General features: G+C 52.1%; 1 protein-coding gene across 1 annotated transcript; it reads right to left on the bottom strand.

Moving 5' to 3' along the window:
• Nucleotides 1-266: 266 nt before the first annotated feature.
• Nucleotides 267-13,608, bottom strand: ATG16L2 (autophagy related 16 like 2). The gene is given in 21 exon segments (XM_079103794.1): nucleotides 267-521; nucleotides 781-882; nucleotides 993-1,040; nucleotides 1,239-1,388; nucleotides 2,379-2,484; nucleotides 2,827-2,947; nucleotides 3,061-3,132; nucleotides 3,401-3,471; nucleotides 4,136-4,241; nucleotides 4,678-4,786; nucleotides 5,379-5,441; nucleotides 6,469-6,582; nucleotides 6,890-6,955; nucleotides 7,148-7,399; nucleotides 7,654-7,727; nucleotides 10,687-10,734; nucleotides 10,736-10,764; nucleotides 10,767-10,791; nucleotide 10,794; nucleotides 11,501-11,600; nucleotides 13,424-13,608. Coding segments are annotated over 21 exon segments (1,863 nt in total). The 5' UTR covers nucleotides 13,542-13,608; the 3' UTR covers nucleotides 267-433.
• Between the last annotated feature and the right edge of the window lie 2,171 nt (nucleotides 13,609-15,779).

Genomic DNA, 15,779 nt, shown 5'->3' with positions numbered 1-15,779 from the left:
CTCTGAGAGGCACTGCTTTGGCTGTCCTGAGCCTTTCTTCATGCTGTTTGCATGGTTAAGCTGGGCAACCCATGTCCCTGGGCAGAGGCTGGGCTGGCTTTCCCCAGCTCTGTGCAGGAGGAGGAAGGGCACCAAACCAAGTCTCCCTAAGCCCCCAGCCCAGGTCTCCCTGTACCCCCCTGAAGCTACAAAGAAGCAGATAGTTTTGATAGTTCCCATACTTCCCCACATTTTGGGGAGAAAAAAAATGAGGAGACACATTTAAAAAAAAAAAAAACTTTTTTTAAAACAAAAAAACGGTTTGTAAACAAACAGGCCAAGTCCTGCTAGGCCTTCTCCCCATAATCTGGAGGCCACCCCTGCCCTGTGAGCTCAGGACCCTTGTGAAGCAGAGGAAAGATATTCTGCAGTCCAGGCAGTGGGCATCATGGTCCTAGTGCCAGAGCACAACCTTCCTGCCCTGGTCCACGCTCACCACATGGCTCCCGGAGTAGCACCAGGCCACAGCATTGACAGCAGCACTGAGAAGAGAGGACAGGTTTCAAGGGACAGCAGGAACCAGGTCTGAAGCCTGGCTCTGCCCCTCATTCTTGACCTAGATAGTTTGAGGTCCTCTGTAAGCCCATTTCCTCATCTGTAAAGTGGGCATCTGTAAAACACATGTGGAAGGGTACCTGGGTACGGTGGAGGGCTCTGGTGGGGGAAGGTGTGGGGATAAAGGCTGGGACTGTAGAACCTGGCACTAGGCAGAACTGGTAGGAGGCTGGTGGCTGTGCTTACCAGTGGGGACCTCGAAGGCTGCTCTCCAGTTTCCCAGTGTCAACATCCCAGATGTAAAGGGCTCCATCCGAGGAGCCTGCCAGTGCATAGCTTCTGTCAGGACTGCCAGTGGCCACAGCAGAACGAGAGAAAGGGACTCAGGTGAGGACACACACGAGGAAGGACCAGGTGGGGTACTTCAGGGACAGACAGGCAAGCTCTCACAGACACACCTGAACACAGCTTTGGTCCAGTCAGAACCACATTTGAAGCCATCAGCCCTAAAGACAAACAGGGCTGGGGTCAGAATGGAGATCACTGCTAGTCCTGTCCCCAGCCAGGGGCTTCAAGAGTCCCATCTCTGTAAGGCATCAGGTACCTCAGCAGGTCCTGATCTAGAAGGGCCTGGGGGGCAGGGGCAAGGCAGAGACCCAGCTGCCCCAGGAAAGGCCAGCGGGTCAACAGGCAGAGGCCAGTACCTGAATACCTGGCGAATATTGCTGACACGGAGATCGATGACCTTGAGCGTGTTATCACGGGAACAGATGAGCAGATGCAGCTGGTCATGGCTGAGGCTCAGGGAGGTGACCCGGCCCTGCACGGGAATGACCTGGGTACAGCAGGGGCCCCTGAGAAGAGAGACGGGTAAGGAACAGTCCCCCAGGCTATTTCTGAAAAGTAGGGACTAGGTACGGCCCCTTGCCTAGCTAACAAAGTCCAGAAATAGGTGTCTGCCAGTAGATAATCTCCCTTGTCCCCCCAGCCAGCTTCTTCCACCAAAGAACTGGGCAGACTTTGATTTGAAAGGAGCCCTTGAAACTCTTAGATGACTAAAATAAATACTGGAAGAAAAGCAATGAAAAGTCTGTCTTGAAAAACTTGAGCGAGGGAAGGGATTCAAAGGGCAGTCCCTGTTGACCAATGAGACAAGCCTGCATGGACCCTGCATTGGCTCCAGCTCTGCATTTGTAAACCATTCGCCTAGTGCTGGGCTCTTCTGTTCAAAAAACAACTAAAAACATTTATTTGTTTGTTTTAAAGATGTTTTTAGTTGTTGATAGACGTATATTTAATTAATTTCTATGTGGTGCTGAGAATCAAACTCAGGTCCTCACACATGCTAGGTGAGCCACAACCTCAGCCCAAAACATTTGTTTTTTATTAAAATGTGACAGCTGGACATGCAGGCACACACCTATAATTGCAGCTACTCAAGAGGCTGTGGCAGAAGGAACCCAAGTTCTAGACCAGCCTGGGTAGCTTAGCAACATCTCAAAATAAAAAGTAAGAAGGGCTGGGGATGTAGCTCAGTGATAGTGAACCCCTAGGTCCAATCCCTGCACCACAAAAGAAGTACTAACAAAATGGAAAAAGTTGCTTGTCCATCTTGGCTGTAAAGCCCAGGCAGTCAGTATTGGACTAAGAAGCCACTAAGAAGGTGGCACAGCTTCCCAGGGGTGCTATGCCTCAAGGGGCTGGCCCAACAGAGGCCACCAGCTGGTGATGCCAGCCCCACAGCTTCACTTCCCCAAGGAACCACCATGACCCTGCCAAGGAATAAGAACTCCAGCACCCTGACCCCAGGCCTCCACCAGCCACCCACAGTCTGTGCCTGTCACCTGCTATCCCAGAATCGGATCTTCTGGTCATTGTGGCCACTAATGATGATGTGGTCCCCGCACACCACGTCATTACAGTAGGAAAGGACATTGATAGTTCTGGAACCTAGGGACCAAGGGGCAGAGCCCGGGTCTCAGAGGGTTATCAGGAGCTAGCACACTAGGCATGTGAAGATGCTGAGGTCTAAAAGGGGCAGTGTTCTCCCAAGATTAGAACCCAGGTCTTCCCAGCCCAGGACTCAGTCTACTTCTTCTTCACCTACCCAAAGCCCAAAGTCACCAAGAAACCAGATAGAAAGCACCAATAGGGCAAAGAGAAGGATGACCTTGGAAGGTTTTACCCCAAATGTCTATGAATCCCAAAGCCACTCCCAGAGAACAGGGTGAGTTCCCTTGTATCTGCGGGGTCGGGGGAAGGGGGGAATTTGGAGACGGAGTTGGGTCTCACAGTAGGCACGGCCAAGGTCCCACTCCTTTACTGTCCGGTCTCTGCTCCCAGTCACCGCCTGGTGTCTTGTTAGCTTGAATTTGGCAGCTGTCACCTTGTCCTTGTGTCCAGACAGTGTTTCCTGCCCCCATCCCAAGTCTGAATCAAGGGCATGGCCAAGACCCCATAATAGCACTTCCCCCATCCTGAAGAATGACCCTTGACCCTTAGGCTGCCTTCCCAGTCAGGCCTCACCTTGGACTGTGCCTCTCCCACCTTCCAGAGCTGGGCAGCTTGGTTATAAGTAGCTGCCAAAACCTGGGATCCCTGGAGAGATGGGAGTGGGAGAGGTTTGAGCCTGGGCCTGGTCAAAGGCAGCATCCCTCAGGCCAGAGAACTGACCTTTAAGGGGCAGCCTTAAAGCTTCCCATGACCCAGGTCATCATGGAAGACAGAGGAGCCTCAGGCCAGCAGAAGTGCTAATATGCAAGAGCACAAGGACCCAGCTCTAGGATACTGATGAGAGCCCCTGCCACTGTTAGAGACTGGGGCCTGGGGAGTTAATCCCATGCTACTGCAGGCAAAGTTCCCTCACCGAGGGGTCGAAGTCCACACTGGTGATGCTGCCACCAGCTCCCTCAAGGGTCTGGTTGCCCTCCAGACGACCTGAGGGGTAGGGGGAGAGCAGAGGAAGGGACAGGTGAAATGAGATCATTCACAAAATAGAGGAACTGGAACCCGGAGTGGGAAGAGTAGTCTCTCCCAAGTTAGGGTGCAGAATTGGTACAGTTACAGCCTGGGCTGTAGGAGCCGGGCAGGGAAGCTAGGCATTTCCCAGATAGGGCTAGAGAAAAACAGAGAAGAGACTGTCCATAGGTCACACAGTAAGCCAGGCCAGACCTCCAGGGGTTGGCTCTGAATCCCTAACACAACTACAGAGCACAGAGCTTAGGACAAGATGGACAGTTGATGATTGTCTCCTAACTGACCTCCAGTAGGTCAAGTAATACTAGAAGAGGTGGTGGCCTGGTGAACCCAGGGACTTCTTCCTCAAAGGTCTGTTCCTGTAGAACATGAGAGGGAACCTCCCCCTCCCCGAACAGAGGCCATCTGCACTCAGCCCTCCCCATCTTTCAGGCCTGGAGATTCGACCCTTCCTCAAAGAGGCAAGTTCAGAGTCTTACTCCTGCCAAGGGTTTCTCTAGTCATTGCTCACAGGAATGTGCCAAGTAGAGGGAAACACAAAGAAGCTCAAGACATGGCCCATCCAGGAGCAAGCTGAAGGTGGGTCTTTAGAGAAAGCACTCGGGCTGCAGGGAAGGACCCTTACCTCCCACCACATTCCAGAGGCGGATAAGGCGGTCAGCCCCACCAGTGGCCAGAAGACTGCTGTTGGGGCCAAAACAAACAGCATTGACCTCAGAAAGGTGGCCATCCTGTGGGGAAAGGGGAGGTTGGTGACCCTGGTCTTCCCCACACATGCTTCTTTGTGCCGGCTCACAGGCTCACTCTCAATGTGCCTGTACACACATGCAGCCTGCTGCTGGCTTGGTATCCCCACCCCAAGTCTCTGTCCAAATCCTGAGTTTCAAACTTGGCCCCAGCAAGTATCCTCATCTCTGCCTGGTCCCCTGAAGCAGCCTCCCCACTGCGCCACCCCACATTTTCATTGGGTCTCTTGTCTCCCAGCCTCTTGTCTCCCTCTCTGGTCTATGCCCCCATTGTAAAAAGCCTGAGTGGTTCCCACCATGGGCTATGGAGACAAACTCCTGCTTGTCCTGAGGGCCTTGCTTGCTTGGCCCACTTGGGACATCCCTAGTGCCTGCACTCACATACTGGTACCCCACACATGTGGCCCAGTTCCTCCCTTACCAGGACATCCTGAGCCCAGGTAGGAAGTCGGGCAGCCACACACACAGGGATGCTGTGGTATCGCTGCTCAGGGACACCGCCAATTGAGTGACCTCTCCTCTTCTTGAAACTGCAGGAGTAGAGTGAGGAGGATGTTCACCAAGGCCTTCTGATGTGGGGGCTTCAAGCTCCCCTGAGGCAGCAGCGACAGGAAACAGATAGGACAGGTGGCAAAACATGGCCCCAGGATGCAACCAGGCCACTTCCCAACCCAACCTACCCCTGTGAAGATGGGGGTAGGCAGTACACAGAAAGGCACAGAACTAGGGCAGGATTGGTGGGTGCAGAGAAACTTCAGGGCTGTGTTAGTGTTGGCCTTGCCACTACCTGGCTCTGTGACTCTAGACAGTCCTCACATTTCTGAGCCTTAGTTTCCCAATTGAGTGGGAGTTCCCATTTGGCCTCAGGCTGGAACTCTTGGTCCTCTGTGAGGACCTTGGATGAGGACAGATCCTTGTGAGCCTGGAAGATAGCTAAGCAGGGGTTATAAATGAGGTCATACACCTGGCTGCTGCCTCGGGGCCCAGCAGACTCACACAGACAGTGGGCACCACATGGAGGAACAGACAGAGGCACATACAGAGACCAAGCTGGGCTCAGAAAGCCTGACAAGAGGCTCCAACAGGTCCAACCCCTTCACATACACAAGCACACACACTTACTCTAGCAGCCCCTTCACCACATCCACACAGTGGGACAGGGTCAAAGAGGTGGCTGAGGCAGACCTGGGGCAGAACCAAGAAAGTCACGCTAAGGGACTGGCTGGTAGGTGTGCAGACAGCAATCATCCATCCCTATACTTTGCTGGAGACCTGGAGACTCATAACCTCTTGAGCCTAGAATAAGAACTTGCTTGACTCCTTGAAGATCAGGAGAGTTGTAATTCAGACCAACCCAGGAAGATGCAGGCAGGAAGGAACTTGACAATGGGTCTCCATCATGTTGGTAAGAACTACCAAACCCCCTCCCCTCCACCAAGTGCTCACAAACAAAAGCTCCTGGGAGCCTAAGCTGGGGCATGTGGGGATGGACAGGTGAAGGGGCCCAGGCTGGGACATCACAAGGCTGGGGGCAGTAAGGAGGGGAATCCTGGACTTGTTGAGTGGTCTCAGAAATGTTCAAGTGTCCTGGGATGTCTTAACCCACCAGAGCTACCAAGAATTGGAGACCAATGTCTAAGCCCCTTCCCAAGGTTCCTTTACTGTCCTAGGACCTAGACACCAGGGACCAATAAGGAAAAATTGAGAAGAGCCTTCAGTCTGGGACATGGAGCCAGGAGCGAGCAGCCTCAATAACACATAAATCAAAAATGGGGCGGGGGTGTACTGAGTGGAGGAGCACCCCCATCAACTTTCATCAGAGTGAGCAAACATCTACACATGTTCATATATTCATACACACTAAGGTATGGTCAACCAAGTTTGTGCCCATGTCCTTGTGAGTACCCACCCATGCACATATCTGTGTTTACACATATACATGCCTAGGCCAGATGAGTTCCCTCCTCATGATACCCCTTCACAAGCCTTAGACCCCACCCCAGAGCTCTGGTCCTGGGAAGGAGAGAAAGTAGTGAGTGTTCAGTGAAAATGACCCCGACTACCCCCAGGCACCAGAGGTTAGACCAGTCCTGGACTGTACCCCAGCCTCTCCCCAAACATAGTCCTATCCCCAACCCATCAACTGGCCCCAAGATCCTAGAGGAAGACAATGGCAGCCTCAGAGTTCTGAGACAGCACTTGGGGTCCTCACCTGAAGGGCCTTTTCCACTTCCCACAAGCCTCACTCTCCAGGGACTCAGGCTTAGCTGCCAGAGACAGAGTCTCTGTCTGCTCTCTGATCCCATCGCCTAGGGTGTGTGGGTTCCTGGGAGAGAGGAATAAAGCTCAGGACGGTCAAAGCAACAGGCCAGCCCCTCCCTGCCTGAGCACCGGATATGGTGAAGATGTGAATTCCAGGTGATGAGGGGTCCATGAGGGGTCCAAGTGGGAGGGAGGACTTGAGGTGGGCACATGAACTGGTTCCTACGATCACACAGCTCTGCAAGGACCCCGTGGACCCTGGGATCACTGCTGTGTCCACTTGCAGTCAGGTGTACCGGTGTGGGAGAGTGGGGGCACAGTTGGGCAGCTACCCAGTACAGGGGTCTGATCCAGTCCCTCCCCACTCTTACTCGCCGATGCTCACAGTCCGTTTGGCAGCCTTCTTCAGTTCCTGGGACAACCGCGCCTGTTTGGCCCTGGCGGGGAGAAAAACATCCTAAAAGCCCTAAGACACCAAAGTGGGGCACCAAACACCCCTGCCTTCAGGCCCGAACCTGACTTGGTCCATTCTCCCCACGGGGCATCCCCGCCACTCCCATTCAGACAAGGGCAAGGCCAGACTCAGGGAAGGAGCTAACCACAGAAGGGGCGGGGCCCAGCTCTCCTACCGCTCTCGGCGCTCGTTGCGCAAGTTGCGCTCAGCGGCAGCGCGCACTTTGCGCTGCAAAAACTGCTCCAGCAGGTCATGCGCTTCCTCCTGGAGCCTGCGCAGTGCTGCCTCCTGGTGCTCAGCGTGCACGCGCAATGCCTCATAGGCCTCCCGTTGCGCCGCATTCTGCATCCGCAACTCCTCTACTTGGCGGACTTGCTGCGCCCTCGCCTCCTGCAGCTGCGCCACGCGGGCCTCCAGAGCCACCAGCCTGGAGGGCCCAAAGGGCAGGCAGTGCATCCCGAAACGCTTACATAACCGCCCAGTGGGGCCCGCCTAAGAGAGATCTACCCATGGCCACAAAGCCAGCCAGGTGGTTAAGCCATGTCCCCAGCCAAGCCTTCTCCCTCAGAGCCCTAACACAAACCAGTTTTTTTGAGACATGGGGAAAACTCTGTGGCCTACACGATACCCCTGCCTCGGGCGGAGGTGGGCACAATCCCCTTCGCCCTGGTGGTACCTCACCTGCTTTTTCGCTCCTCCAGGTCTGACTGCAGGCGGTCCAAGGCTGCACTCTTCTTCACCACCTGGTAGGCCATCTGCAGGCGGGCGGGCGCGAAGGGCCAGACAGGTGGGCATGGGAGCCTCTGGAGGGCTCAAACCTGGCCTCAAGACCCTCTCAGGCAGGAGAGGCTGGAGGGACAGAGCCTGCCACCATCCCCCACGACCCCCTTCCCAACAAGAAGACAGAGGCTCAGATGGGTGTAAGAGCATGCATAATAAGGATGCACTGCTGCTTCATGGAACGATAGAGGCTCCAGGCTCTGAAGTCTGACTCCTGAGTTTCGATTCTAGCTGTGCTGTGCCACTTATTTTCTCTGTGGCCGTGGGGGTCTAGGGACCCCTTGGGAAGGAAATCTCCTTGGCAAGGGAAATCTTCCTTTTCCTCACCTGCAAAATGGGAATGATGGGGCCTACCTCCATAGGGTTGAAGGAATGCTGAGTGACACAGGGGTACAGATGAGATGACCCTCACCCTATCTCCATAGAGTAATCCAGAACTATTATGAAGAAAAATATTTCAAATAATGGCAGATGTTATCTAGCACTTACACATGCCATGCTTTGTTCTGTTCTAAGCACTCTACACATTAACTCTTTTAATCCCCATAATAACACCATAAAGTAAGCACTACCAGCCTCATTTTACAGATGAGGACATTGTTAAAGAAGAAGTTAAATGCCTTGTCCAAAGTTACACGGCTAAGTGACAGTTGATATTTGTACTCAAGCTACCTAACTACATCATGCTCCAAGTAAAATGCTGAGCTACAGGAAGTGTTCAAGAGATGTGAGTTCTATTCCCCACCTCTCCAACAGTTCGCTTCCTTTACCATCCCTGACCAACTGCTGGCCTGCGCAAGCACAGATCTCAGAGCACAGAAGCACACAAGGCTAAGAACAGGAATGGACTGTGAGAGCGCAGAACCCAGACTGAATCCTAGAACTGCCCCCACAGCCTGGGAGTAGGGTGAGAATCATCTCATATATACCCCCTGCCTCACTCCACATTCCTTCAACCCCAGAGCGAAGAGCTGGGCCAGCACCAAGATGAAGTTTGGCTCCCTCCTGTTAATGCTGAGGGGTCAGTGAGAGAGACACACCCCAGGCAAGGCAGTGCCCAACAGTGTGGCAAGAGGAAAATGACAGCCAGATTCTGAGCAACTCTGGCCCAGCAAATAATCACGGTGGGGGCTCTTATTGCTAACGTCTGTTGCTGGTACTTCCTCATGAGGGCCTGGTAAGGATGGATGGAAGTGCAAGGCTGAGGCTGTCCACCTGCACTGACACAACTCCCTGTGTAAGGGACCTAGGTAGAGCCTCTGCACATGAGCCAGGGCCCCTACTTTCATAGCTGGTCCAATTTATAACATTTATAATCCTTTAGACCACTGAGCAATCTAATCACCATCTCCCTCACCTGTCACTTGCTTTCACTTATGTTGTGTTACACCATTCAATATTTTTTCGTTACTACTTGTCAAAATTCAAATGATAGAGGTGGAAAACAGCTGAGTGGTCACTTAGCAGCTAGGGGTGTTTGGGGGAGAGTTGAGTGTGACTAAAAAGGGGTAGCAAGAAGGACATCTTGTGATGATGAAAGAGTGCTGTATCCTAGTGGACACAGATCTACAAAACAATGTCACACCATTATCAAGTTGCAACCACAGCATCAGCCCTGGGGGAGAGGCTCTCGATTTGTTTGTAGACCCTTCCCACAACTGTGTTGGGCAGGTGATGACATACTATAACTGGACACATGTTTTCTGGCCCATCACAGTCTCCTCCCATGGAAACTCCACAGGGCCAGGTCTGTTCAGGCTGCACTCCCTGTTCCTTGGACATAGTGACGGTTGATAAATGTTTATTGAAAGAAACGAATGGAGATCACGAAAAGTGGATTTATGTAAATAGAGGTTCAAATCTAGAATCCACCTCTCTAAGCCTCAGTTTCCCCCCTCTGTACCTATCATGTAGAGGATTAACTAAGATAATGCTTGGCCTAGTGCCACAGGGACTCAAATCTCAACATGGTATTGGCTATATTATGAGAGAGATGGTGATTTTATTTATTTTACTTATTTTATAATTTTTATTTGTGGTCCTAGGGATTGAACCGGGCAGTGCCCTATCGCTGAGCTACATCCCCAGCCCTTTTTATTTATTATTTTGAGATAGGGTCTTATAAGTTTCCTAGGTTGGCCTCAAACTCACAATCCTCCTGCCTCAGCCTCCTGAACCACTGGGATTACAGGCATGCAGAGATGATTTAAAATGTGATGTCCTCAGCAAGAGTTTCAGAGCACAGGAGAGAAGGCTGGGTAGAGACAGGTCTGGGAGTCAGAAGAGAAAAAGAAAGAGAAAATCCCTGTGGCCATGGGAGCCAATAAGCACACCCAATGAACACCCACATTTAAAGGGAGGAGTGAAAGGAGCCAAAGAAGGAATTCATAAGTAAAATCTACAGAAATAAGAGGAAAATCAGAGGAAATAAGTAGGTTGCAACAGAAGCCAAGAGACACCATGACAGGGGGACAGGCAGGGCAGTAGTGTGAGGTGAATTGCCAAGCCCTGCCCACAGACTACATCAACCTTGGTTGTGTTTAGTCTGCAAGTGTTGCAGACTGGGGTTACCTGACAAAGGTGAGGAGTGGACAGGGGAGTGAGGGAATAGCAGAGTAGGCTAAACCATCTAGAAGGGGGAACAGGCTGCCAGGCTCCTGCCACATCATGCACCTCCCTGAGGTCTTGTCTCACTCCTTCCAGCCAATGTCAGAACCCACTTCATCAGGGCTTGCAAGGAACACTCTGACCCCGGCCACCACTTTCATGTCCAGGCTTAATATACTAGGGCTCACTCAGTGCTTGCAGCACTGGACTTTAAGGGGATGCAGCAAACACAGGGAGTTCTGCTCACTTGTTGGCTCCCTTGGAACAAGCATCTCCCCAGAGTCCTGGATCCAGGCCCTGCCCCATTCCTGATCCCTTCCAACTTACCTTGCACCACAGTCCAGGCGGAGCCCCCTCCTCCTCCTCCTCCTGCCACTATCACCCGCAGAGTGGCTGGTGGTGGCTTTGGTCTAAGTCAGGTCCTGATTCCTCCTCCTGCCAGCCAATCAGAAAGTGTTGCTTATGTCCCCTCCTTTCACCCACAATGCCCAAAAAGGCCCATCAGGGGGGTATCCATGAAAGCCTGAAATAAGAGCCATTAACTTTCCTTGAGGAAGATGGAAACCAGCAAGTCACTCAAGGAAAAAAGCAAAGACTGAAGAGCTCTCAGTGGTGGAGTGCTTGTCTAGCATGGGAGAGGTCCTGGGTTCAATCTCCAGCACCACAAAAGAAAGAAAAAAGAAAAAAAGGAAAGAGCAAATCTCAGAAATGAGCTTTTATGAGTCCTGTGCTCTGGCCTTGTGTTCCCTTGCCAAGGACCCTCCTCAAAAAGCAGCTGCTAACTCTGGCCCCAACCCATTCCTCACTCTAATTCTTCTCTCCCTCTTTGGAATAGGTAGCAAGATCCTTTCTGTAGGCATCTGTAAGAAACAGGGAGATGGAAAATGACTATGGGGGAAAGACAGGTGGAGTGCAGGGTTCGGAGGGGAAAGGAATAGGAAAATGCAGAGAGAAAAGGAGAAAAGAGATTTTAAGCAGCAGTCCTGGGGAAGGATTCAAGGGCCTGCCCCCACAACCAACCCAGGGGAAGCAGCCAGGAGCCATTGAGGTGCTAGGGAGAAATGAACCCAGCATGAGGGAAGGTGACAGGAAGGACCAGAAACAGATAGGCAGCCTACTGTGATCAGACACATACACTTACCAGCAGCCCTGATAGGTGGCAGAAGTGGCATCATTTGGCTTTTGCTGAAGGTTCTCTGAGAACTTCACCAGTAGCTCAGCCTTTTCTAGGAGATGATTATCTGGGGGTGCAAGAGGGTGAGTTGGGGAAGAGACAGACACTTTCCAGCAGACCCCTGGCATACAAGTTACCTCTGGCTAGAAAGGTTGCAGGAGTCCATGGATGAGGGGAATAGAGAAGTTACTGGGGGGCTGGGCTGTGCCCCTTGCCTGAGGGTTGTTTGTGCATCTCTAGAGGACCTTTAGTGCTGGCATAGGCCACCAGGCCCACCTAGGAGAAGACCCAGGGACAGAAGGACCACTACAGCTGGCAACAGGGATGGCTGGGTGCTGCCTGCTGAGGGTCCTGAAGGAAGCAAGGGGCCTAGGATATTGATTCATCTCTGCCACAGAGCATGATGAAAGCAAAAAACTTTACTAGCCTATGACCTTCAGCAAGTATTTCCCCTCGAAAGGCTCTAACTTCACACCAAAGTAACCCTAACTTCCCTAGAGCTGGTGTAAGTTCCCCCAGGTCAGAATAGAAAGTCCTTAGCAATAATCTAACAGACCTTAGGTTTGGTGGTTTGACCCTGAAATACACACCCCACCCCCCATCCATGGTCACTTTCCTATTTTCTCACTAGTTCCAGGGCAGGCTGGGGGTGGTAAACCCAGGCCTAGCTTCTCAGGTCCCTTCCCTCACCCACTGCCCTACTTGTGACCTTGACTGAGGTCCCTGGATTTAGCCTAGTTCTCACACAAAACCTCACCTCCACTGTAAGGGCACTTAGAGCTGTAAGGTTTCCCCAGCAAATCTTTAAAAGGTTCCATTATGCCTAATTTACACAGAATAAATCTGAGGCTTAGGGACCTGAACTGCCCAAGACTACAGAGATGACAGGCATTTCAGTATTTCTGATTTCAGCTCTCTGGGTGGCTCCAGACCCTTATATTTGCAAGTCCCAGAAAGGTATAGGGGGTGACTCCTCCCTTAAACTGGGAGGTTCCTCTGTCCATCAGAGCAGTCAAGTGATGCTGTCTGGAGGTAGGGGAGAGGCCTCACAACCCTGAAGAAAGAGGCCCAGCACCTGGAAGGTTGCAGAGAAATTTCCTGGGATAAGAAACAGATTCCTTCTTGGGAACTTATCAAGATTATGTCCCGTGAGATAGCAGCATGGATTGTGGCCAAACTTTCAACCCCAAACATACAATCTCAGGTGACCAAAGGTCCCACACACAGATGCACACCTGTTCATCCCATCTTGAACTGTCCCCCGTCCCCCGCACATACAACAGCTACCCAAAAAACTCCAAGAGAATCTGACTTCCCAGCTTCCTTACAAATCCTGGGACCCTTGCTTCCCCCTCAGGCTGGGGTGTGCTGGGCACAGAGAAGCTCTATGTGCCAGAACCATCTATGGGCGGGAGCAGAGCCCAGATTTAGAGCTCTCTCCTTAGAGATTAAGAGTTTCATTCCTACCCTAGATTCACCAACAAGCAGCTGCTCTGGATAGTCCTTCTCTGGGCTACAGGGACTAAATGAACTGACCTAGTTCTGGGGACCGCCCGGGAGGGAGAAAAGCACAAAAGACCTGGCAAAACCAACACTCAGGGACAAACGTTCTAGGAAACCCAGCTCATGGGAGGCTAAGCCCAACCTTGAGGGGTACCAGGAAGAGTCCACCCAACAGAGAGTTCTAAGCAGAGCCCAGATTGGAAGGGACAGGAATCCTGCCCAGTCACAAGTGGGGCGTAGCAGACAGGTTCAAGTCACAGAGCCCCGGAAACGAGAAGGCGCTGATGCGCTTGGGTCACAGCCTGAACAGTCAGACAAACCCTCTTCCAGGGCCCAGAGCCCAGCCTCCTCAAAGCCATCTTCTAAGATGACCCAGGGCACACTCACAGGCCGGCACCAGCTGCAGGAAAAGTGCCTTCTGCGTGCGGTCCCGCTGTTGCAGCTGCCGCACAATGTGGCGCTTCCAACCCGCGGCGGGGTCGCCGAACGCACCGGACCCCGCCATAGCCCAGGTCTCCAGCCAGTGCCGCAGGAACAGCGCGCAGAAGAAGGCGCGGCCGGGGACGGGGCGGGGCTTCTCGGGGACTCCGTGACGTCGGCGGGGGGGCGGGCGTCGGCGGGGGGGCGGGCGGCGGCGGGGAATCCCCGGGCGGAACTACCGGCTTGCTGCGGGCGGGGAGAGCTGAACGTACGCGTCGCGGGCAGCCGCCGCAAGGTCTGCTCCTGGAGCCCCACCAGAAAAATTTTGCCTCAGAGGGGCCTCTCTCTTGCTATCAGGGTAATACGTGGGGACCAGAGTTGAAGCCCCGGGATCGGCCACCCCTCGGCCTGTTGGCGCCGCTCCGGAGCGGGCCTCCAAGGCCAGCGTTCCTTAACCCATTCAGCGCCGGGACCCAGTCTAAAAGTAAGGATGCTTAGAGATTAAGAGTCTCATCTGTCCAAGGGATGCGTCGGGCTTTGGGGGGCCCAGGCTGGGTCACAGAAGCCATAACTTATTGCAGGGGCAGGGGAGTGTTCCTGGAAGGAACGCCGCCTCGGGACCAAGCCTCCCGGGCACCAGGTGTATCACAGATACAGGGCATCCACAGTATGACAGAGCACAGAGTAGGGAGAGACAGAAGGGAAAGAGCACTACTTCCGGAGATGATGGCATTTGAGTTGGGTTTATGAGATATCCAATGAAAGCTGGCCAGAGGAGAGAAAAAGAACTCTAGGCCGGGAGAAGAACAATACAGAGGTTTGACAACATAAAAATTCTATGGATTCCGGACTGCGAGAGTCAGAGGTAGAACTGCCCATGGAGGGGACCAAGGTTCAGGGGCCAAGTTGGTCACAGACACATTTAGGCCCTTAAGAGTAAAGGGATTGCATGCCTGTAGTCCCAGTGACTCTAGAGACTGAGGCAAGAGGATCCCAAGTTCAAACGTAAGCCTCCGCAATTTAGTGAGGCCCTGTCTCAAAATAAAGAAGCAACTTAGTGAGACCCTGACTCGGAATAAAATAAATAGATAAAAATGGTTGAGGATATAACTCAGCACCCTTTGCTTTAATAGATCCAGTACCAAAACCAAAAACAAAATAAATGAATTAATTTAATTAAATAAAAAGACGATGCAGCTGTTTTCTGGGAAACCTCCTTGGTCCAGAGAAGGGGCTTGTTTGCCTGAGGTTGCACGGAGTAGGTAGCTGAGCAGGTCAGCAGCCCAGTATCCTGACTCAGGGCCCAACAGTTAATTCGTTTGGGCAGCCTCTGGAGGAGTGGAGACATCTCTTGTGGATAGACTTGCAGTGAATCATGCATTTCACGGAACTGTGATAAAATTGTCTCTGGCCTGTCCAGAACTCTCAGGACACAGGCAGGGGTGAGGAATCAAAAGAGGGCTTCACTGGGCCAGCCTTACCCTGGGACATGCTGGGGAACACCCAGAAGTCCCTCCTCTGAGGGAGAGAAGGTAAACCTGGAAATCCCCAAGAAACAAAAGAGGAAATTAGGCAATGTTGGGTAGCTTTCCAAGTCTTGGAGGTGATAGGTCTCTTGAAATTCTAATGGGGATGGGTCACAGAACTTAGAAAGTAGTAAAGGCTAGTGATAACCCAGGACAATTCTTTAAAACAACAGTAAACTGGGCTCCTTGGACCCTTTGCACATGCTATGCCTGATCTTTGGAACAACTTCCTCTCAAACCAGCACATCTATTCATGTATCACCTCCTCCAGAAACACAATGCTATGGTCTGTGGGGTTCCACTTGGGACACGGCCTGGGTCCCAGGTATCTGCATCCCTAGAACCAGCCCAAACCTGGCCTATCTCAAGACCACTTCTACTGCACGTTGGTAGTACCACTCACCAAAAGGCATTTCCAGTAGTAGGACATAGTACCTGTGGAGGCCTGGGTCAGTTAATGAAAGTAATTTATTTTAGGATTGGCTAACTCTCAGACATTTGGGCTATGCTCGTTGGAGGGCCTATTAGCCCAGCTATGAAGTATAACAAGCTGTTTTTCTCAGATGAGGCATTTCCTAAAACTTTTTTGATTCACAGAATACTCCTGGGAAATTTTAAATAATTTTGTTACTTTTATTATTATTATTATTATTATTAATACCAGGAATTGAACCAAGGGGTGTTTAACCACTGAGTCACATCCCCTTTTTAAAATTTTTTTAAAATTTTGAGACAGGGCCTTGCTGAGTTGCTGAGGCTGACCTCACATTTGCAATCCCTCTGCCTCAGCCTCCCAA

This window comes from Sciurus vulgaris (assembly GCF_902686455.1).
Source record: "Sciurus vulgaris genome assembly, chromosome: 11".
Taxonomy (NCBI): Eukaryota; Metazoa; Chordata; class Mammalia; order Rodentia; family Sciuridae; genus Sciurus; species Sciurus vulgaris.
Note: the sequence above shows the minus strand (reverse complement) of the source record. Positions and strands in the feature narration are given on the sequence as shown.